General features: G+C 35.1%; 1 protein-coding gene across 1 annotated transcript; it reads left to right on the forward strand.

The window, feature by feature from the left end:
- The first annotated feature begins 1,936 nt into the window (after window positions 1-1,936).
- LOC128235566 (uncharacterized) lies at window positions 1,937-24,805 on the forward strand. The gene is made up of 12 exons (XM_052950382.1): window positions 1,937-2,036; window positions 7,613-7,818; window positions 9,452-9,669; window positions 10,461-10,672; window positions 11,440-11,597; window positions 12,243-15,772; window positions 18,720-18,775; window positions 19,596-19,770; window positions 20,254-20,384; window positions 21,742-21,804; window positions 22,268-22,320; window positions 23,153-24,805. Exons 2-12 carry the CDS (start codon window positions 7,638-7,640, stop codon window positions 23,263-23,265), a joined length of 4,890 nt encoding a protein of 1,629 aa, XP_052806342.1. The 5' UTR covers window positions 1,937-2,036; window positions 7,613-7,637; the 3' UTR covers window positions 23,266-24,805.
- Window positions 24,806-25,859: the final 1,054 nt, after the last annotated feature.

The raw sequence follows: 25,859 nt of genomic DNA on the forward strand, positions 1-25,859 counted from the left end.
TAATTCCATCAATGTTAAAAAAAATGTTAAGATAAGGTCTGGAATATAAGATTAGAGGTCGTGCCAGAGTTGACAGTACTGCTATTTGTCTGACTCGGTCATTAAAACGCCGACTCCTGCTGCTGACCTGTTTCGCACGCACGTTGCTCGTGCATATCGTGTTATTTAACTGTATCGAGCAGAAGTGAAACCCTATATATACATTATTCAAATACGATCGTTTTAATTATTTAATGGACAATTACTGGTCGGAATGACATAGTTTAACTTATATATCATTCTAAGTTCGACGTGAAAGTATTTAAAAAAGCGTTTTCGAATATATAGAAAATCATGAAATAATCAACAATGACCCAGTTCCTGAGAATGAAATGAATGGCAGTGTAATTACATTAAATTATTTTACACTGGTATGCCGGACCCTGCAAGAAATGTATGTTAAATTTAGTTTTGCAACAGATGGCGGTGCTACATGACTATATGTAGTCCAAATAATTGTACGTTGACGGATTTGTTTTACGATTTTTGATATGGCAAATCCTTGAGTCCCGTATAACACGTCTGTTTTTTTAGACTAGAATATATGCTGCCTCGAAACAAACCTCACAATTATCTTTGTGGCATTTTTCTTCAATTAACAAGTGCTATGGCCAAGGCAGAGATGTATATGCACAACTATTCAATATAATACACAGAATTATTAATTTTAATGTAATTCAATTTAAATATATTCAGGCATACAACCAGAAATTGAATACGGTGATTTTCAATATGTACATGGTATGTTTATATCTAGATCTGGCTTTAAAGTTTCTTCAACGTTGCTTCAAAGTTGCTCATGGAGCACGATCGTATCAGAATCAGGCTTCATCTGATAAATAATAGATAAAGGGTGGTCAACCCTGGAACAAGGCACATATCAATCTTACCCAGTCTGACCTCCATATATCAAACACAGAGTCTTTAAAACTGTGTGTCATTGCTGTCTGATAAACTGTCACGGATTTATCATTTGCAACGGATGCCAGAGTCCCGACCCAAATCGTCACCAGGTAGGCATTCTACCCCCTCTGAAGTATTATTAATATTTAAATACTTAAATAAAAAATATGTACGAATTAATTTGTATATGGTTTGGTATTTTCTTCGAAATGTAAAAAAAAAAACACCACATAAACCCATGAAACCATCGAAAGCATCAATCTGTTAAGGCTGTTTTTCGTTACGTTGTATAGTTTACTCACACTTCATTGTACAATCTAACCCTGTCGGCTCGAACACTTAGGGACCGGCGAATATACTTCAAGCCTCGTGGAATTCGAGCCAACGGGAATGCTTACCTTTAGTTTAAATAAGTCGGTCCCATTAACATCAAATTCGAGCCATCGAGGAAATCGAGCCAAGCGAGTTCAAACCAACGGGGTTCGACTGTATATAATATACGCACGCCATATATATATATAAGTAATAACAAGTTAACAACATAAGAAAATGACCTCCTCCTCCTCCTTCTCTTTCGTTGTATAACCCCTTTACCAATGTACCTGCACTTTTTAAGTACATTTGTAATAAAACAGCGTTTATGAACAAAAAATTAAACTAACATTGAAGAGCTCGGGTGCACGAGCACTTTCTTTTTAACAGTTTTCTAGATGTCCAACTTTATTATCCAGTTCATAGTGTATTTTTTACAATTAGTCCGCTGAATCTACTGATTATCCTTAAAACAACATAGATATAAAACTACGATGCTTGTTGCAACGTAAAACATTGTATACTGTATTTGTTTAAGTATCGTTTTAATCCAAAGTAAATTAAGAATGTCATATAGCTCTACGGCTATTGCAAGGGGAGATCAGTGTGTAAGGGCTTTTAATGGTACCGTTTTAATTTGGCCGTTTTGTTTAGTAGGGAAAAAAATGACCAATCAAATGAACGCTTTCAAGATAGAAGCGGATGATTTGAAAACAAGTGTCAAAATGTTAAAAAATAATCAATGCATTTGTGAAACATAAAGATTGAATCATGCTCTTCTGGTATGTTTTCATTTGACTGTTACGTTTAATGATTGAATTTTTAGTAAAGTGGTCAAAAGGCATGTTAAATTTCGAAAAAGTTTTATATTCGGATTATTCGTCAATACTTAATGTTTCTGGTCATTCTTTTTTAATTTGATGATTCTGTTGTTATTGCTATACTTGAGTTATTTATTTATAGCCTTGAGTAAAGAATTTGCATTCCTTTTATATGGATATGGTTATATTTATTTTCATCTTATTGTAATAAACATAAAAATGTCAGGGAAAAACGCTCTCGAAAATGTGTGACGTTTTGTGTTAATAACGTATCCTGAACTTGAATAGTATAATAGTCGCATCAAGACCCATTTTTATCAGTTTTTCTCTCTTCATTTTTAAATATTTAAGCTTTTAACAATTTAGTGTTCCTGTTTTCACAAATCAAACGCAGGCATCATAATCTGAATGTAGCTACAATAATGAGCGATCAGGGATACTTTTTTTTATTATTTTGACATTTCTTATGTATCCCTGTAACGCTACACATATCTACCATTTAACAACGGGTGAAATGATAGAATGTAGGACTAAGTGAACCACTTCCCAAGTGAACCAGGACTAAGTGAACCACTTGGTGAGACGTAGTGAACCATCTATATGTTATATAGGGAATATTGTCTTAATGTTATATTATGTTTCAGATTTTATTTTCCTGGTTATAAATGATTCAATTTATAGGTAATGAGAATATATTGTTAATCATATCAAAGTGTTTAATTATTAGAATTTTGTATTTTGATATAAAAATGTTTTGAAAAAAGAAAAGAAAAATGAACAACAAAATACCTTTTTTTAATCCTTATAATGAATATATATTATCAATACATCCTACTTTGTTGAATTTTATTCAATATATGTTCAAAAACCTCTCTATGTTTGTTATTTACACCTCAATCATGTCCCAAAAACAAATAAGTCTTAAGCGTAATTAATGGATAATTGTACTCAAATTTTAATAGGCCTTATCAGTTTGTAAACAGCTCACTTACAGAAGCTGTGAACATAGTGGCATATGACTTTTATTATATCAATTTTTTTTTTCTATTTGGAACTGCCAGTTCATGACAACACGTCTATTTTTTTTTATATAAAACAAACATTACATACAATATATATAAATATATATAGAAGTGGAACAGTATCATTTAACAAATGAGGTGAATAGTAAACATTTTGATAATGCCTTAACCGTATATTGTGATTTCATTAACAAAAGTGTTCAAAAAACGTTTTGAATTGCTTTTATTGTTCAAGTGAGTTTGAAGAACTTTCAAATCATTATATAAATGGTACATAATATTTATCGGTTTGGATATCCTTTCACAAATAAAGTATGTCTTATAAATTTATGCAATAGGCAATCTGACTTAAAACAATGTTTACAATATTATACTCTTTTTGGTCAATTTTATAACCTATTACTATATATCCTTAACTTCTTTCTGTATTCCACATCTTTAAAAAATCTCATGTATAGCATTCCAGAAAGTTGTCAAAAATGGACATTTATAAAAAAAGTGTTCGTAGCCTTCTACTTCATTACAATAAATACATTAAGGGCAATCCTTCAACTTCAATGTAAATAAATTTAAATTTGTTGCTACAATATTATGCAATACATTTATTTTGAATTGTTTGACTTTATTATCCACAATGGACTTATGAACAATACCATATACATGTATATTTGATATAATTGCTTATTCGTCATATCTTTAAAAGGTTTATTTTGGATAGTTTCAATTATTTTGTACTGTAACATGTGTTGTTAATTTATTGATATGTAATAAATATCATAATATTTATGCATCTATTGTATTTATGTTACTTTCATGAAGTGAAAAAAACTACTATTTTAAATGTCATGAAACGTAAAAGTCTTTAAGTTTCATGCCTTTTCAATTTCTAACAGCTAAACAAACATCTTTAACAGTGTGGCAAATGTGTGAAGTAATGCATTCAAATGGCGATAATTACTAGTTATTATCACCTTTCAGGCAGTGTGCCATCACACAATAGCCACTATATAATACATACGTGGTTCACTTGGTCCTGAAATGGTACACTTAGGAACTGGTTCACTTGTGAAATGGTTCACTTCGTCCTGCACCCAAATGATATACTGTAATAATATGCATTGATGTTGAATAATAATGACAAAGTTGTTCAATTTTTATCCGACAGTGATCTGAACTGGATTTAATTTGTCATTAGAGTTGTTATTTTCACATTAATATATTATGGGTCACGAATACCGTTAAGCATGTACACCATCAGTCAGATTTGTCCCAGATTTACCGATATCGGGATACTTGATAAACAATCGACTCTTGTAAGTGTTTAATGATAACTTAACATGTTTTTTGGGCATACTGACATAACTTAATGTGTTTAATAGTAGGCAATAATATTTTCGTAGAAATTTGAATTTATAACGGAGATAATTTCAAAATTGTGGCTGCGAGGATTCTCTGCGCAAGGACCGCTTGCTAGTTTTTGCTGGGATGGTGGACGTCACGAGTCTGCCATATTACGGTAAAAAAATCGTCAAAAGACTCGTTGATGGCCATTTAGGTGGACTAAATCTGAATGTATGATTGAGAAGCCCCATTTCTGAATTTTTATCATGTAATGGGACTAGTCTTAAATAATAGACGTTTTATACGGGAATTTTCCAATTTCTAACTTCTTAACAGGTTTGTGCCAAAACCGGGTGTGTTTGAAAAATATTGAAATTGTATTAAGTGAAATATTTTATGGTTGAAATGGATAAAGGTTTATATTCATATTTTACCATGTAAGTGAAAAGTTACTTACACAAAAAAAGCATTTAAAGCATTAAAACACATTCTTTACCTTTCCAATAATACAAAAGTTGACTGACACAGACAACAATTATGCCAAGCGGAACAACTCGACCCAATCGTAATAACTCGGCCACCTCCGGCAAGCTTCGAGATAGACCTCGTAAATACAATCGTAACAACTCGGCCATGGCCAAAATGTTCCGATTGTTTTTAAATTGTGAACTGAAGCCTTGCAGGTGCCCTTCATGTATATATCGTTATGTTTTGACAGAATGAAATGAAGAAAAACCTGTCAAACTCATAATTATTTGTTGGATATTTATTTTTTGTACGGAACTAATATAAAATAACATTATCTGGTAATATTTCTTGTTTTTATGATATTTTATGGACCAATATGCTTTAAACCGGAATCCCGATCAGAATTTATAACTACCCACTTTTCGTACAAAACAATTTGTATGTGAAGGATTTGCCATATCAAAAATCTTAAAAACAATCTGTCAAAGTACAATTATTTGGACTAGTAATAAGACATAATACAAGAACTTATCATGATTCCATGACAATATTTTCACATACTACTAAGGCTTAATATCCTTTAGGGTTATAAGATGTCGGTTAGGTTCTACATGTCTCGCCATAGGGAGTTTTCAAACTTCTTTTACTTTTAACCTAATCTGTATGTCTTATTTTAACTTTGTTTTTAATAAGTTCGGTTTCTTTTACAACTTTTACTTACATTCTCACAGCTTGATACACAAATGCCTAGGTCCCCAGCAGGGGTTAGACATTAATAAGAGAAAGATGGATTGAAGAGAAAACTCAATCATAAATGGGAATCATACGCATATGCCTCTTTCAGTGCAAAGAATATTAAAAACTTTACAAATTAACCAGGTAGTCCAAACAGAAGCAGAAATCCATCAAACACCAGTGAATTTTTTTCGTGAAATTTACCACCGAATAACGGCTGTTTCCCCTGGCCGAAAATCGTCTAATTTTCCCCAAAAATAGTCATATTTTCCCAAAAAAAGTTAATCCATTCCCCTCAGAAATGAATAAAATAATATATTCATAACAAATATGAAGTGTGCCTTTAGTTTTTATTTTGTAAAACATTGCCTTTTAAACACGATGCGAACGCACAACCATAACAGGAACCGGTTCAATCCGTTAAATACTACGTTAAAAGACTCAACAAAAGTGGTTTTTTGTTACTTATGTATGATTTCAGTGTAACTTTGTTTTTAATATTGTGTTTTTTAAGATATTGCATTTAATTAACATATCACCAGACCAGAAAGCTTAAATTGCAATTTGTTTGGTGAGAAAATGTCAATGCTTTATTGGGATCATTTGGCACAAAAATCATGTTTTACATGTTTTGATGATAGTAACTGTTATTAAAGAGAGTTGAAACAGTTTTAATGCACCAGTCAATTGTAACCACGGCCCCCAAGGTCCGGGGAATAGCGGAGACTTTGACTTTCTTCTAGCCAACCCCGGCTAAAATCCCCGCCAAATGACCCCGCACCCCAGGGACCCAAGGTAAGGCCCATTCCCCGCTATATTTAAAGGGAAGACATAACCGCATTTACCCGGCACTGCGGGGTCACCTGAAAAGTAAAAACACGGTCAATTTCCCTGGCTATCCCTGGTATACCCCGGGACCTGGTGGGGAGGGGGACTTGGTTACAATTGACTGGTGCATAATAGGTGTCTTTGTTACTGGTCATTTTAAATGACCATTTTAATGTTCATCATATTTTCCCAATTTTGGGAATTAAAGCGCTTTTTTTCCCAACTGTAAAGCCACAGGTGGATTTGAAAATTTAAATTCATTAAATTCATATTTTTTTTAAATCAGAACTTTGCTGATAATTTTTTTTATATGAATTATTTATTATATTCCAATGGTTGACAAACAGTAGTACATATGTAGTTTTAATGATGTCTTAATTTTTAAAGTCAAAAGGCATGCGATTGTTATAAACAAACTTCTTGAAAGACACAGTTTCTATTTTCGGCATGTATATTACACACTGTTTAAAGCATTTAAAATGGTCTTGGTTGTTTGAACAAAGTATTAGAAAGCATGTATTGTTGAAACAAAATATTGTAGAACTATATAAAAGATCTACCCATGTTTTTAAGTTTAACATGTAGGTTTTTTTTGGGGATTTGTTTTTTTAAATAATGAAGATGCACATTTCAAAGTTAGGGACCAATTTTGCCCCCATCACACTAGGCCACATTCACACTACATCCTAAAAAATCTGACAGGACGCAGTCAGTACGTGTTCAACATGAAAAGGACGCAGTAGATACCGATAAGGACGTGGTATGGTCTTTATGGACGTGAAGGGCGTAAGCAGACATGTTTTGAAGGAGTAGTGAGGACGTGGTGGAATCAGGACGTAGTTAGAACAGACAATTCCAGAAATATGTCAATACAATTAAAATACATGAAATGAAAGGCCAACCAAACATGTTGTGTCTATTAAAGTATCAAGTAATTTTAAGACTACCATGTGATAAACAGATAGACTGACTCACATTTGAAAACTCACCCAAACTCACCCAGAGACAGGTTGGCATGGGTTCCTGGACAACACCACCATGGACACCAGGACACGGACTTTGATATTTACTGCTGTCTTCACAATCCAGCTAAAATGAATTACCGGTAGTATTAACTAAGTATTTTATTTATTTTTGTTTCAGAACTTAGTTCTTTTCCACCCGAAGCATGGATACCCCCCTATGTGAGAGAAGTGAGGCCCTCATTTGCAATGGAAACATGACCACACCACTTGGTGCATTCAGTGGCAAGAAAAAGAAAGTTTCACTGAAGAGAGTTAAAAACAAGTCTGAGCTGAACATTTCCAAGGGAAAACTAAGATCAGTTTCCAAGAAGCAGGAATTCAGCTGTAGGTGTAACCTAGTGTGTTATTTTTTAATCTCATTGACTGGGAAGGAAGTGTTCCTGGTGAGACTTTTATCAGAAAGTCTATATGCGGTTTTCTCAAAAATTGGCGAGACAAATGAGAAATTTAAAACATGACAGAATATAAGCAAAAAGCCTTGAACACTATTACACAGTGGTGATTTTTGTGAATATTTTATCATATCGTCCATACACAGTGAATTGATTTGTTTTAAATGTAAAATGGTGTTAAATAAAGCAAAAACATGATTTTCTCATCAGGGAGATATTTTAATAAGGGCTATTTTTGCATTTTATAATTCGAAGGCTTTCCCAGGACTGTAAACTATTATCAGTTTCTGTTCATGAAATTTTTTGAATTCTTATACCAGTGCTAAATTGTTAACAAGCCTTGCTAAAAAAAATCTAGAAAATGTAGCAAGCCCTGAAAGCATTTAATTTTACCAGTGCAGGGTTTACGTCTTGTGCTAATTTTAACCCCTATGTATTTGAATGTACATCTACATTTATTACCCCCCGCCGAACCGAAAGTTTCGGGAGGGGGATGTTGTTTTTGCGTTGTCCGTCATTCTGTCCGTCCATATCTTGGTAGGCATTGATCAGAAAATGTTCAAACTTGGTCAGAATGTTCCCCTTGATCAAATCACCACCACTCTAAATGTGGGTCACCTGGGGTCCAAAACTAGGTCACTAGGTCAAATCTAAGAAAAATCTTTGGAACATACTAGAGGCATTATGTATGGTCTAATATTCATGAAACTTGATCAGAATGTTTTCCTTCATGAACTCTTGGACATGTTTTAAACTGGGTCACATGTGATTAAAAAATCAGGTCACTAGGTCAAATCATTCAAAAATCTTGTCTGAAACTATTTTGTGGTGGTGATTGGTCAGATTATGTTCAAACACGGTCAGAATGTTCTCTTGGGTTAAGTTTCGTCTGCGTTTTAAAAAGTGGGTCATATGGGTTAAAAAAAGGTCACTGGGTCAAATCTTAGAAAAAATATTGGGAACACACTAGAGGCAATCTAATATTCATGAAACTTAATCAGACTGTTTTCCTTGAGTGTTGTTGAAAAGTTTGAAACTGGGTCACATGGGGTCAAAAATAAGGTCACATCATGTAGGTCATATCTTACAGAAATCTTAAGAACACTCTAGAGGCAATACATCTGCTCTAATTTCCATGAAACTTAATCAGAATGTTTGCCTTGATGAAATCTTTTAATAGTTTGAAACTAGTAGGTCATGTGGGGTAAAAAATGAGATCACTGGGTCAAATCTTAAAAAAAAACCTGTGGACACTCTAGGGGCTATATTTTTTTGCAATATATCTTGACCAATCTTCATGAAACTTGATCAGAATGTTTGCCTTGATGAAATCTTAGATTAGTTTGGAACTGGGTAACATGGAGTCATAAACTAGTTTTCTTGGTCAATTCTAAATGCTACACTATACAATTTTTTATTTTTTTTTCAAATGGTTGCAATCAAACTCAAACTCATGTATAATTATTTCACCAACAATTGATCTTTTAGACACTGGGGTGTTTTTAAATAGATACTTTGAAGGTTAATTTCAAGCATGTACTCAATGAATTGTTTTATTGTTTCAGTTCTAAATGCCTCAGTTCAGAAACAAACCTTGCGAGCAAACAATCGAGCCTTGGCTCAGAATCTCGCGAAGGCACGCGAGGAGATACGTCTTATGAAGCAGACGGAAAAACAGCTATTGGCATTGAACCAGGAGCAGTGTGTTGAAATAAATCGGCTTCGACGTGTGGCTGGCATCCAAGATGACCAGATTGAGTTGGAGGTTAAGGGACGTATAGAGGTTAGGCTAAAACTAATAGCTTAGGCCTAAAAAAAAATTGTTTTGTTAGGGTTACTTCCTTTTCAAAAATAGATAGGGTATATTTGTAGGTAGGCTTTTTATTTTTTATTTTTTTTATTAGGCTTTATATAAGAATATCATTTTCATCATTGGAGAATAGTGTTAAAGGTTTAAACTTATTATTTTATTTTATTTTAGTTTTTTAATTATTATTTTTTCAAACGGACTTTAAAAACGGTAGGGTCGGCGCCTATTCCGTAGGTAGGGTCGGGTAACCTGAACCAAATGTATTTTTTTTTTAGAAAAAATTTTAAATAGCTATTTACTTTTTAACCTTCTAATAAACAAATAACAAAATCAATACAAGATTTGCTTTTTGAGTCTCGAACGTCAAACTTAAGATGGAAGTGACTCCAGACATATTGTGTATATTCATATATTTTTTTCTTTCCCAAAATATGGTTCTGACACATTACACAGCATCTATGGCTATAAAATAAAAAGCAATTTTCACTTGTTTATTAACACTATTATTTAAGCACTTCATCCAATTTTTCACTCAGTTATGGCAGCATTTTTTTTTAACATCCCATTTTTGATAGATATTTGATGGAGAAATAAACAAATGTATGAAATTGATCATTCTGTTCTAACTCCGTTTTCCAATTTATTATCTGGTTTGGTTCAACAGCAGGCTGAAAATCTGTTGGTTAATTAAAAAACTCTTTATGTTCATTGTATTGTTGCCTTGTCAACTTTAAAATAAAGTCTTCTCTTATTTATTTTAACAGCAAAACATGCTGCAGGTGAAGAAGGTAGTTGAGGATTTGTCACAGTCGATGGTTCAGTCCAGCCAGTTTATAACTGTCCTGTACGACAAATGTGTGCTGTACAGTCGACGGAGCACAGATGTCGGGGGAAGTAGAATGTCCTCACTGGGGGACGGGCCACAGGAATCAACCTCAGATACGTCTGTGACTACCAGTAGAGTTGGGCCTAGAAGGTTGGTTGTAATGCATCTATAATACTATGTTTTTTCTTGCCTTTTTGTGAATGGGGCCATTGGTCTGTGAACTGTGAAAACAGCGACACAAAACACCAAATTGTGAGAAAGCCACACTTTTAAAGTAATGACAATAAGACATGTAGATATTGGTTTAAATGGGGTCTTATAACATAGCTCACTGTAAAAATACACATACACATGTTTCGAAAAAATTAACAAGACCAATCACAAAAGGATGGAGGAGCATAATTCTAGATATATATTAATTTATTAAATTATTCAGATTTGTGAATTTTGCAAATTATGTGTGTGAAAAAAGTAGTAATTTTGGAATTGTAAATGAGGTCAAGTGTTCTCCCCCTTTTTGTTAGAGAAGTACTGCACCCTTCATAAAACAGGTCATGCTGATGCCTTTGTCATATCATCACCAAATTTGGACAAAATGTGCCCAGGCAGAATATCTGGGTCACGTTATAACCCTTGAATTGCCCAAAACTACATACTTAGTGTCTGCTCCCTTAATTTGTCTTAAAGTCTAACAACTTATCACCAAACTTGGTGTCCTAAAATAAGAACAGACATATTTTGTAACAGTTAGTGCTCTTGTATGCTTCTTCTTAAGGGAGGTCCTATAAAGAAAAAGTTAAATGGTAATTTCAGTTATATCCACTCATCAGTTACGACTTTTAAACATGTTTTAGAAAGTTACATTTGTGTGATACATTTAAAATCTCACATACCTTGTCATCAATATTGTTGCAAAGGGAGGTGTTCAGATCAGAGACCACCGCGCCTATCTCAGATGTACCAAAGGCTGTCACCTCTCACCATACTGGGTCTCACGACATGAGCATGATCGCAGAACAGTCAATCCTCGTAGATGAGGGCGAGCCAATGTTCACAGCTACACCCCTTGAGTCAGGTTGGTTCACCCATAGACATGTAACTTGATATTTATTACTTTTCTATGGCCACTGTCATTCATAGATATTTGATATTTAAGAAGAGAAAAATCAATGTACTGCCATAAACATGATGTTGTCGGAAGGCTAAAAATGTTCGAGATATTCACATTTATAAAGTCCTTTTTATTTACACATCATTTTCCATTCCTTAAATGAATATATTTTCCGATGAAGCAACATCTTAATATATGTTTAGATCGGGAATCATGGTGTGGAGCCTTCATTCAGACACATGACCACACACTTTAACCAACCCAACTGGGTTCATACCCTGATAATGACATCAGTCACGCAAATCATTACTTAAACACATGTTGCCCCTGACAAAGTTGGTATGCATGTGTGTAGCAGGCCCTTAACCTTATAGCTTGTGATGATGCCAATCCTTGTTTCAATGACATAAAAACGGTGTGCGTTAACATCCATTCAGGGTGCTCTTGTTGTAAAGGAAGTATTGATGTGCATCTGTTTGTCTTTATCTATACCTTGATGCATTGATTGGAGGGAAAATGGCATCTTTTAAAAGCTCAAACCACTTGAAACAACTATTTGATATTCAGAATAATCTATCATTTAACCCCAATCATAACAATATGTTTCAGTTTTAGAAACTACAAATGATCCAATATCCAGCAAGCAGACCTCAAAACTTCCGCAGAGAGTTCCAAGAAGTGAAAGAGTTAAAACACTGGATTCCAAACAGAAGACTAAACAAGATGTGAAAGAGATAATTGATAATCACAAATTGGAAAGATCAAAGGAAAGCTCCACTGAAGAGAAAGACAAAACAAACGACAAACCCAAAGTGGAAAGCAACAAACAGGCAAAAACAAAGGAGTTTTTAAACAGAGAGGAAGAAAAATCTAATGAAAAGTCAAAAGTCCAATTAGGGAAAGACGTCAAAGTTGTTGAAAAGAAAAATGTTGAAAGAGTCAACAGAATGAAGGAAAAGAAGAAAAAAGAAAAGTTATGTAACATATCTGTTGTTGATGCACAGCCTAAAGAAATTGAACATGACTTGGGACAGGAGGCTGATGTAAGTGCGTTTGGGTTTGGAATGAATTTTTCAGCTGATCTTGTGTCTGGATCTCCTATTGCTAGTGAAAAACAGAGTAACAATCCCACGACTGAAAATGAAGATCAAATAAAGGACAGTAAAGGTGCCGCAGAGAAAGACAGGCGGAGAGACACATTTGTTGTACCAAAAGCTATTGTTTCTAAGAGGGATGATAGAAAAAAACAGGAGGAAGGAAAGAACAGTGTTACTAATAAAAGCAAAATATTGAGCTCCAAAAAGTCATCAAAAGAGCTTTCCAAGTCTGAAAAAACAAAAGTGAGCAAATCAGCAAAACAGTCAGGGCCATTGCCAGAGATAGTTGTGCAACAGAATTACAATGGCATTGAAAATCCCTTCAAACCAACAAATGTTCTGCTGAGAAGCCCTCCTGGTGCATATATCTCCCCTTACAAACAACCAGATACAGTTGTTGAAGATAAAGTTGACTTAAATGGTTTTCTAGCAACATTTAAACAAAGTTCAGAAGCAGCTAGAAGTCAATCACCAATCTTTGAACCAACATTTAGCGATGAACCAACTAGGTATTTCAACACTGACATGGAATTAACAGCTGTTATAGATTCCAGCAGGCTCCTAGAAGGATTTAGATCTTCGAAAACCAGTCCAAATATTCCTCCTGATGTTTCAAAAGATCTGGCTGTAAGAGTTAAACATTCTGAACAAACTGTAGAAAAAACTGGTACAGAGAATAAGAAAAATGAAAACACAGAAAAAGTTTTAGAGAACAAGCATACAGACACGTTAGGTAATACGGTGACAAAGTCAAAACAAAAGGCAGACAAGCAAGAAAGTCAAAAAGCAGCTAGAAGTAAACATTCAGCAAAAGAACAAGAAACATTAAACCAGTCTGATAATTCAGAAAACTCTGGAGCAGCAGTCGAAGTAAGGACTAAGAAGCCAGGAGTGTTTACATTCAATGTTGGTAGAAAAGAAGCTGACGGAACAAGAAAGCCAGTTCCTGAAAATACTAGCAGAGCTAGGTCGAAGAAAAAGATAGCAGTAACACCTGAAAAAGAGGAAAGAAAAACCGGCGATGACCGAGATATGTTTAATTTTGGAGATAGAACTCCGACAGTATCTCTAGATCAGCTCCCCAAACCTGCAGCTAAAAATGTATACGATCTCTCCATGAATGAAAGTGTTGTTCAGTCGGGAACTCTGAAAAATATGAGAGAAGGCATCATATCAAATGGAAAATCGACTTTCAAAATACCAGAGCCCAAACCAGATGAACATATTTATTATTTACCCCTCAAAGGTTGCCCAGATGAGAAACCAGAGAAGTCTAAAAGGTCAAGGTCAAAATCAGGCACAAGATCCAAGTCTAAAACTAGAAAGAATGATTCAGAAGATGAAGATTGGGTTCCTGAAAAATCATCTAGAGCTAGATCTGCTAGTAGGTCCAGGGGAAGGTCACAAAGAAGAAAAGCTGAAGAAAAGACTGAAATAGCACAGCAAAGAAGAGGAAGATCTCAGTCAAGAGCTAGGAAAACCGATGATGATGTTGAAGTAAGTGATGTAGATGATTCAAATAGTGTTGAAACTGTTACAAGACGAGGAAGGTCCAAGTCACGTGCCAGGGAGGTAGAAAATGATGAAGAAAAGAAAGATGAAGTTGAAACCTTTTCAAGACGAGGAAGGTCCAAGTCACGTGCCAGGGAGGTAGAAAATGATGAAGAAAAGAAAGATGAAGTTGAAACTGTTACAAGACGAGGAAGGTCCAAGTCACGTGCCAGGGAGGTAGAAAATGATGAAGAAAAGAAAGATGAAGTTGAAACCTTTTCAAGACGAGGAAGGTCCAAGTCACGGGCCAGAGCTGTAAAAGATAACGAAGAGAAGATAGATGAAGTCGAAACTGTTTCAAGACACGGAAGGTCAAAGTCATGTGCCAGGCAGGTAGAAGATAATGAAGAAAAGAAGGATAAAGTTGAAACTGTTTCAAGACGAGAAGGGTCCAAGTCACGTGCAAGGGAGGTAGGAGATAACGAAGAAAAAAAAGATGAAGTGGAAACTGTTTCAAGACAGGGAAGGTCCAAGTCACGAGCAAGAGAAGTAAAGAACAAGGAACAACCAAAAGATCAAGTTGAATCTGTTGAACAAGAGAAAGAAAGCATCTCCAGTCGATGTCGTTCACGATCAAGAGCTAGAAAAATTGTCATAGATGAAACTGATGATGATGTTGATGATGAAGATGACGTTATAGTTGTAGAAGGGAAGAGGGATGCTAAGACAAATGTGATGTCCAAATCAAAGGCACAGAAAAGCACAGAATGTAATGAACTGGAAAATGACTCGGAGAAGGAGAATGATGATGATGTCAAGATAGAAAGAAAGAGTAGAGGACGCTCAAAACACAGAAAATTCACAGAGACATGTGACGCAATTGAGGATAAACTTAGTCTGAATGAAAAGTCACATGTGGACAAAGATACTAAGAGAAGAAGTAGGTCCAGGTCTGTACTTGTTCTAAATTCAGAAGAGTCTAGTGGTGAACCTGAAGATTGTAATAAGAAAGCTCTTGAAGGAACATTTGTTGTGGAAGATAGTGATTCAGAATGTGATAGTATCCCTAAAAGGACTGTGGAAAGAAAATCTTCAAGGAAATCAGGCAAAGAGGTTAAAAAGACTGAAAATGAAAATGCCATTATTGCTGAAGAAAAAGATACTGGTGAAAATTACAATTCAAAGCAGATTGAGGATGATAAGTTTGCAGCCTTAGATAAGATTGTGAACAGAGACAGGGGTCGAAAATCAAAGAGAATTAAGAGTTTAGATCCAGATGATGTATTTGACGATTTGGAAAAGATGGAAGAAATTTTAGCAAAGGATGAAGAACAGCAGAAGTCTGTGAGTAAAGAAAATAGAAAACGGAGGAAATCAAGAAAAGATGTCAACTATGATTATGACGACAATGAAAGTGATAGTGAAATAACAAAACCTTCCACTGAGGTCAAAAGAACAAAATCGGTTAAAAAGTCGGTAAGAAAGAAGAAAGAAAAGCCAGATGACAAAACAAATAATGATAATATGAAGGCAAAAGGAGAACTTGTCACGGTAAGTCAACTGAAAATCATTTGTTTGAATGTTTGTTACTTTATGGTACTCATTGTACAAAAAGCTGAAAACTGAAAAGAGTTGAAAGTGGTCTTGTGATAATTTATATACGGTAGGTGTCCACCTCTCACCTGTCCCAAGAGGTTCTGGGTTTGATACCCACCAGGGGAACTTTCTTGCGGCTTCTCAAAATCGTGTACTGGTTTCAACCTACAATACTGACTTGAGAGTGATTAGATCTTAGCTGCCTTCACAATTGAGCCGAAATGCATTAGTTTAAACGGAGTTGGGTTTAAGCTGAAGAGTAATGGAAGGGTGCTTCACCCCATCCTTTTTTTGTGGCATCTTTCTGCCCTCATGAAGACCAGTATGGGCGCCTTGCTGCCATTTCAGAATTATATGCTTAATATTATCAAATATTTCTTTTGTTCTGTTTAAAACTTAAAATTATAAAAACATTCAGGACTTACATATTTGGCAGGTGAAACCTAATATTACTTCAGTTTAACACAAATCCTAACATTTTCTATCAAATTCATAATAGTCTTCACAGCTTGAAACAGTGTGCCCTTTTCTCCCTTAAGTAAGAACCCTATCCCCCTTCTGCAACAACCTGCTCTTTTTAAAACCTGGCTTAGACCCTTTGAACTAAATACAGAACACAGTCTCACATCATAAAGAAGTTGAAGAACCTGACAAAGTTTTAGTTTCATGTTGTTGTTGTACAATGACCTGGAATCAATTGGATCTAATTGTTTTCATTCAGAATGCACAGTAATGATTTACACCATAAGTCTTCAATTGCAGGAAACAATTACATTAGCACATTATCTGTCTGTACTTAAAGAAAACTAATCAATTCCAGAAATTTTAATTCTTTTAAGACTGTTATGGTATTAATTGATTCATTGAAATGTGCCCCATGTAACAACATATATCCCCTTTTATACGAAGATCAAGTTAACGAGTTTCTATATTTCATTGAGATAAACAGTTCAATAAAGAATAAAAAAATTAATTCAATTTTAAATGATTATTATAGGTTTTTTGCAGATTTAGTAGAAGTCCTTTATATTAAAAAAATGGAATTGAGTTAAGGGATACTTGTTTAGCTATATTCCACTATAGTTTGATCGCTAAAATCATGTTTCGTCCATTACATGTGTTTCTTGTAGGTTTCTTCTGAATATCTCACAGATAGTTACAAAGAATGATTGAGCATTGTTGAAAAAAATAAATCATTTAGGATTGATGTCACCCAAAATTTATTGGCAATTGTGATTACCATTATGTGGCTGTATTCTCTAAAATTAAAAGAAAAAAATAAGGACAACAGTGCACTATTTGCATTCAGCTGCACTCCTAACAGATTGTCCGTTTTGACGCTTTTTGCTTAAATGTCTGGAAACCAGAGATATAAGAATCCTGACAAAAAATCAGATCCCATTTTAACATATTAATTAGGGATGCAAACGAATGGCAAAACAGATATTCGAATATTCGGTAATTCTTTCGATCGAATATTCGAATATTCGATTAGCGAAATACATATTTTAGAAGATGTAGTAAACTACTATTATTATTCGCTAAAGTAATAGCCGGGGCATTTAAACCCTATTTTGTCGTATCCAGTACGCGCGGCGGACCCTGATTTCCCCAAATGAGCCTTTGAAATTCTCCATTTTCAGGAAGTAAAAAGCAATACATTATAAACAGACAAACAACAAAATCGAATAATTCAATTCCGCTGCCTTTTGCAAACAATGTGAAATTAGATGGATTCCTAGTAAAACAGTGTTTTGCGCCAATGGAAGGTCTTTCCGTAGGATGATCAGCCTCGTTCTGAGATTGACCTCTAAACTGACTAAATATAACTATGGAAAACTCAAACCAACTCGGGAACTAGTAAAATAGTAAAACGAAAACATAAGTGGATTCGACTTATTTATTGTACAACAATAGAGGAATTATATTCAAAAATCCATTTCAAAGCACGAAAATTGTATTGAAAGATGAAAACAGTTTAAAGCACATATATGCAACAACATTATTGAGCACAATATTACATTATTGTGGCATTTATATCATCACCTCGTTTTGCGCTATTTTGCACAGCATAATTTGCAGCCAAGACAACACATTGGTGTTAAAGCCGATCCCTAGCCAGTTATTGTAAAAGTAGGGGGACTTTTTATAGTACCCGACGAAATGTCCCTAAATGACACATGTCGCGTGTCTAGTCATCACATTCACACCTCTGGGATTAGGGGCCAATCGTTGTAAAAACAAGATAAACGAGCTTTATAAACAACATCAGTGATGAAGGCAAAATGTGTTTTGTTCTCTTTATTGAATTTTTTTTTTTCGAATATTCGAATACCGATTTTGACATTCGAATACCAAACGTTTGATCGAATATTCGAATATTCGTTTGCATCCCTAATATTAATATTTGAAAATTGATGATTTATGCCGAAAAACTCATTATTACTGAAAACATTAGTCAAGCTTTTAGCCATTAAACATCAACTTTTGACCGAAAATATGAAAAACTGCTTTCTGATTTTTCTGTCAGCAGACTAATATATTTATCACTGGTTTCCAGACATTCACCAAAAAAAATGGCTCATTTCAAGACAATTGTTTTGTGAAAGTGCCGCTTTAAAACCACAAACATATGATAGAAAAAATTACTTCCAAATAACAAAAATACAGCATAAGAATTTTGTTTTTTGTTTAATGGTGACACTCATTGTTAATTAAGATTAAAATAAATGTACAAGATTTACATACAGTCTGTTCTTCTTTTAAACCACTTAAGTTTAAGCATTTTTTTAAACTGATAACGATTACATAATACAAAAAATGATGAAAATGCTTGACCGATATTTATCGATAATGACTATGATCTAGACAGATTTCAATCCCCATGTACAAATATTTTCAGGACAGTGAAAAGCGTGCTGTAGATGAGAAGAAAGTTACGGATGAAAAACAGGAAAGGTACATGTTGAAAACTTTTGTGTTATATATTTTCATAAGTGACATGCCATTTCTTTTGTTGACAATTGAAAAGTGATCACAAACACATAACACAAAATGAATACGTCTCGTTCATTTAAAGATGCACTTTTACTCCAAAATATGATGTACCACAATCAATACAATTGTTTTAATTTACCGAAAAAAATAAGCATAATATCAAAAACAAAGGTTTTTATGAAGGATACCATGTTTAATTTGAAAGAAAGAAAAGGTTAAGAAACATGCAGAAAACACAATTTTACTACCTTATGAAACAATAGTTTATCACTGTAAATCTTTTAGCACTCACCAGTCATTTAATATTTTTTGCATTTTAGCTATTAAATACTCGGTATTTAATATATTCCATAAATGCATTATTTATTAAGTAGTTTAAGGTTTATCACTCAAATTTATGTTAAAGGTTTATCACTCAAATTTATGTTTGTAATACATGTGTTGTTTCGATTTTAAATATGAGTGTCACTTTAAGATCTTAGAGACAAATATTGCTGAACTAATGCTTTAAAAATATTCAGATATCAAATTGATTATAGTCATAAAACGTCTTGATAGAATCAAACACATGGTTTTATGTGGTCAATGCCATATGATACCAAGCAACTCTGAATTACAATGATATTGATTACACCTCCTGGCCCCTGCAAATTAACCAATACAGGTTTCTACCAAGGGAAAAACAGACTCCTGAAGGATTTGTATCAGCTTTATAGCTGTCTTAACAATTGAGCTAAATTGAATATTAAGTATAAACTAACCTTTCAAAATTTGTCTGCAGCTTGCCAGAAAAAACTCCTGCAGGGCCCAAGATCACAGAAAAAGGAAAAAAGACTGGAGGTAAATCCACGCGCCTGGGGAAGAGCACAAGTAAACGGAGGGTGAAAGAGGCCCAGACAGATGACCAGACGCCGAGAATCAAGAAGGCCAAGGCCAGTCCAGAGCGGGACATCAAGGTTGGTATAGAGGTTCAGTCAAAATGTTTGGTCGTTTGTGAAGGTTGAGGGAACCACATGCTGGTCTCTAAAAAGGCAAAGGGGTTCTACCAAACAAGGACAGGATTCAGCACCCTCCCATCACTCATTAGCATAAACTCTATATTAATATAAATTAATTCAGTCATTGAAATTAGACTTTTGGATGAACAAGCACGAAATCTTATACTATTGCATGGAATCATATTTTTGAACAAGCCCTGCTATATAAAATTCAGAATTTGAGCAAGCCCGGAAGACATTTTACCAGTGCAGGACTTGCGGGCTTGTGCTAATTTCGACCACTGTTAATTGATTTCATAAATGTATATTAGTCCTTGTCAAAAATTTGATAACTCTTCATATTGACAAGACAACGCATGTTAGTAGAATCTAAGACAAACTCTTGTAAAATGTATTTCAAAATTAACTAAATGCCCCTGTACCTGAATATTTTTCCTTTAGAATGAAAAGGACAGTATTGCGATGTTGAAAAAACGGCTGACAATGCTGACTTCAAAGACAGCAACTCTTGGAGAAAAGGCGCAAGCTGTTGTAGAAGAGGAACTGCCTGATGAGATGGATGCAGAAAATGGGTTTGTACTGGGTTTCAATTAATTATAAATGTTAACGGAAAAGTATAACAATGCTGAAAACAAACACGGCCACCGTCTTTGGATGAATCCACCTGCTTTGAAATCTGAACTGCCTGTTCATGGGAAGTCTCTAGATAATGCCTATTCAGACAAATGGGGGTCATGTGTGTCAGATCCATTCAAGAACCAGAGTAGCTCTAACCAGGGTTACATTCTGTCTGTGCATTATACTTAACAACCTAACAAGACTTACACCCTCACTGTGTCCTATACCCACGGGAAGTCTTATGGTGTTGTAAAATAACACCTACACACACACAAACGGGTCCCACTTGTGGATATGAAATATATCTCATGTCCCTCATGGAACAGATTCTGCCAAAGTATGTGTACAGGGTTTGAATGATTATAGTTAGTCATTGTAAATGTTCGACTGCTGAGCTCGGTGGGTGGTGAATATTGCTTGTTAGGAATTGATCACTGGTTCAGCATGGCAGCTTTAGAAGCATGGTAAATACTGGCTTAGATGTACAGTAGTTCTCAACTGCAGGGCATTCTGATACTAAAGAAGCAACCATTTGGTTGAGTCTTCTGAAATGGTTTGTGAATGGAGTCTACAGCGGACAAGAACTGCTTAACAAACTGGATACATGAATATTGGGAATAGTAAATGATTTTAAAAGCAGTAGGCTTATGTTAAAAAAATGAAATAATATTAACCTCACTGATAGAAGAGAGGAACTTTATCACAGGACATAGAATAATCTGCTGACACTGTTAAATTTGCCCTTGAAAGTACCTTCACAAACAACTTACAACCACTGTATCAAAAATTGTGTAATGTTATGTCATTATTTATAATAAATAAGAAGTCTGTTTCTTATAAGGCCATTCCAAAGTGGTTCTATGTTTTTCGTCTGCAGAGGGATAGGTTTTAGGCTTCCTGATGGATTGTGACCCCCATGAACAACACACTTCAAGACAAGTTTTATTTGAACTCATTTTGCAGTGAAAATTTATCTTGATATTTGAGAAAGGTCCAGAATGGACAAATGAGGCTCAAGTGTTTATATTCAAAAACATAGGATGTCACTCATGTCGTAAAAAAAAAATCAGGGTTGGGGGGCTTATTGCTTTTTTTTTTCAGGATAGCTAGAAAGGGTTGGGTACCAAGGATTGACACTATACAAAACATATTAGTAAAGCCTTACTTTGAAAACAGAAAGTCGTTATCTCCATGAAAGGCTAAGATAAATTATTTCAGTGGTAAAACGTAATACTTATCCTTAAGGACCTGTCATATGTAATGCTTTGTGATGCATTATTCAGTTCATTGTAGTTCATTCCTTCTTTACAGTGATGGAGGTAGCAGAAGAAGAAATCGGACTCAAGTCAGCTACAGGCCTCTGCCTCTAAACACGTACGTTCATACTACCTCTTGTGAGCTTTACAAACTAAAGAGACCTGTCATACCATTTATGTACAAAAACCCTACTAATTTATAGATGGAAATGGCACTTAAACCATTTATTCAAATGTCAAATTATAATATTAAGTAACTTCTTCAATCCTAAAAATGGCAAAGGCTTGTACAGATGAAAGAAGCGACACACAGGATTTTGGTCAAATTTTAGGTGTAAGAATTTTATTTCACGGAGTAGTCATAAAAAGCAACATTTTCACAAGTAAGCAGAAGAGAAAATTTATTATTCTGTGATCAAGGGAAAAATAAATTTTGATTTAACTTTTGTTTCATTTATTCTAAACTATATTTCTGTAAAGCCTATTTAATTAGCGTTTGTTGACAAATTGTTGGCATGATAAATCAAAATTGTGGTGTTATCAGATTGTATGTAATGCTCATTCTACTTGATCTTTTCCAGAAAACTTCGCCAGGGTGACAATTTGTACGTAGCATCTTCAAGCACATCAAAAGGTATTTTTCAGGGAACTGCTTTGTGCATATAATAAAAAGTGAATAACACCATGTGAATATATTGTGAAATAAGTTTGGAGTGTCACAAGTCAATTTTAGCTAACTCAAGGGCCATAACTCTGGTTTTACTTGTGCAGCAGAAACAAAATCCCATGTGCACAATATATATATGAGGTTCTTTCTTCTTTTGTGAAACTTCAAAGAACATGAATCTGTTACTTAAACTTTTTAAATCATCAATGATTTATTTCATTATAATCATCATTACTAAATTAGCTTTTTTTCCATGAAAACAGTCAGCAGAATTGTCATAGTCTTCGCTTAATGTTGTTATTAATGTACAATAAAATCTTAAATGTCAGCCATAACTTTGAAACATTCAAAATATTACTATGAAACTTGTATACATATTCCAAATGACATAACGGATGTCACATTGTGTGCAGCAAGGTTAAAATACATGAATTATTCCCATTGATTAACTGAGAAGATCAGATGTGTGATTGCATGCACTTGCCATGATCTTGTTGCTTTATATTCCTGTGAAAGTGAATGCTGGTAATGATTCAGTATACTCATGACGGCTGTAATGATTAGTTAACTGTTGACCGCTGTTACATTTCGGTAAACTGTTGACTGCTGTTTTGATTCAGTTAACAGGTGTTATGATCAAGTAAACTGCTATGATTTAACTGTTGACTGCTGTTATGATCAAGTAAATTGTTGACTGCTGTTATGATCCATTTAATTGTTGTCTACTGTTATGATCCATTAAACTGTTGACTGCTGTTATGATCCAGTAAACTGTTGACCACTGTTTTTTCATCTTCAGTGAAAGCCGAGCAGACACGACTGGCTATAGCGCGGAAGATGTTGGTGCCAAAAGTGAGCAAAGACGATAAAGAGAATGTCGACAGACTATCCTCTCAGCTTGACAATGTCTAGGCGAGGACTTAACAAACACTAGAAAGTTTCAGGCATAAGTGGTACAAAAGAGCAACTTTGAAAGTTTGGGAAATTTTCCATTGTCATAGCAACAGAATGTTAAGACAAGAAATTACTTGCAACAAGCACTAGAAAGTATGAGTCATTACTTTTCTAGTGAATATTATAAATAAATAGAAGAGAATGTCGGCAGGCCAACTTCCGAGTTACAGATATAAACAATACAAAAGCAATAAACAACCACCAGAATGTCTGACCAGGACAACAGAATGGTGGAGACTTAAGTCATATATGTTGGAGCTGAATATATTAAGTGGTTGAACTGTCTAGACTAGGGATAAGCAACGCCAGAGGTGAGAAATTCCTGATTATGTAACAGAAAGTTTAGAATCTTCAACAAATCATAAAATGATAAGAAACATAAGATCATGCTACCAAAAGAATGTGCCTGGCTTGGACTGGACTGGTTAGATTACTGGAGAATGTGCCTGGCTTGGACTAGACTGGTTAAATTACTGGAGAATGTGCCTGGCTTGGACTAGACTGGTTAGATTACTGGAGAATGTGCCTGGCTTGGACTAGACTGGTCAGATTACTGGAGAATGTGCCTGGCTTGGACTAGACTGGTTAGATTACTGGAAAATGTGCCTGGCTTGGACTGGACTAGTTAGATTACTGAGAATGAGTGTAATGAATGTCTTGAGTATTCCGTTCTGTCTGATCAAGGCCATAGTGCTTACTTTGGCAGGTATATAGACAGTAAAAGAAACTTCATATTGGTGTTGTTAAAATTTGTGTTGTATACTGGTCCAGGCAATAGTAGACCATAGAAATGGGTGTAAATGCTGTTAAGCAGTAAAGGAATGATGTGTGGATTTTCAGTTTTAAGAGTTGTCTATTGATTATTTTATTTTTGATAATTTTTACCCCGGTATGTAGAATTGTGGTCATTGCTGTAGGGTTTAGGGGCTTTTTCAGGCATTGGGAGCTTAGAGTGTCAGCCTAACTTGTACTTGTATATTATCATATTGAATTGAGCTTTAACTTTTGTAAACTGATAATAAGTATAACTAAAGTTATAAGTTAAATAGATAAAGTTTATAGTGAACCTAAATACATCGGGAAGTTAAATGGAACGTTCAAGATAGGAACACTACTTTTAAATAAAAAACACTTCTGTAAAAAAATAAAATCATTAAATGCAAATTCATTTAGCCAAAATAATATGTATGCCTGACATAGTATAGAGGAATTTTTTTTTTTACTTTGATCTTATTTTTCAAGGGAAAATAACTTTAACATACTTGTGTAAATAACAGATGTATTGAATCCAAATTCATTTAATATAGCCTTAAATACTATGTTTATGGTTTGATGCTATTTTTATTAGACTTATTTGTGGCTATGTTTGAACATGTAATGTTTATTTCATCATGTCCCATCAGTTTACCAAATGACAGTGTTTTAATGATAGTGTTGTAGTGTGACTAACTTGATTATTGTGTATCATAAGTAACTGTATATGAATAAACTATTTAAATCTAAACACTGACATTCATTGATTGTGTGTCTGATTCCCACATATTACAGCACACAAGGTCACAAATATGTGTAGCCTAGTTCAGAATAATTTCCATTTTCAGCTTGTCTGAAGAACAGAAGTGGAGTAATTGTAATAGACTTGTTGGCGTGGCTGGCCATTAGTAAAAACTTTAACTTTCACATTTTATTCAAACTACTCAGAAGTAGAATAGGTCTGTGTGAAACATAACTTTCATGCCCATAGCACAAAGGTCATGGTCACACTAAGTGACTTGGAGGTCAATGCAGCCCCCCACAGCACAAAGGTCATGGTCACACTAAGTGACTTGGAGGTCAATGCAGCCCCCACAGCACAAAGGTCAAGGTCACACTAAGTGACTTGGAGGTCAATGCAGCCCCCACAGCACAAAGGTCAAGGTCACACTTAGTGACTTGGAGGTCAATGCAGCCCCCACAGCACAAAAGTTATGGTCACACTAAGTGACTTGGAGGACAATGCAGCCCCCACAGCACAAAGGTCATGGTCACACTAAGTGACTTGGAGGACAATGCAGCCCCCACAGCACAAAGGCCATGGTCACACTAAGTGACTTGGAGGACAATGCAGCCCCCACAGCACAAAGGCCATGGTCACACTAAGTGACTTGGAGGTCAATGCAGCCCCCACAGCACAAAGGTCATGGTCACACTAAGTGACTTGGAGGTCAATGCAGCCCCCCACAGCACGAAGGCCATGGTCACACTAAGTGACTTGGAGGTCAATGCAGCCCCCACAGCACAAAGGTCATGGTCACACTAAGTGACTTGGAGGACAATGCAGCCCCACAGCACAAAGGTCATGGTCACACTAAGTGACTTGGAGGACAATGCAGCCCCCACAGCACAAAAGTCATGGTCACACTAAGTGACTTGGAGGTCAATGCAGCCCCCACAGCACAAAGGTCATGGTCACACTAAGTGACTTGGAGGTCAATGCAGCCCCCCACAGCACAAAGGCCATGGTCACACTAAGTGACTTGGAGGTCAATGCAGCCCCCACAGCACAGAGGTCA

The sequence above is a fragment of the Mya arenaria genome, chromosome 1 (assembly GCF_026914265.1).
Source record: "Mya arenaria isolate MELC-2E11 chromosome 1, ASM2691426v1".
NCBI classification, from domain to species: Eukaryota; Metazoa; Mollusca; class Bivalvia; order Myida; family Myidae; genus Mya; species Mya arenaria.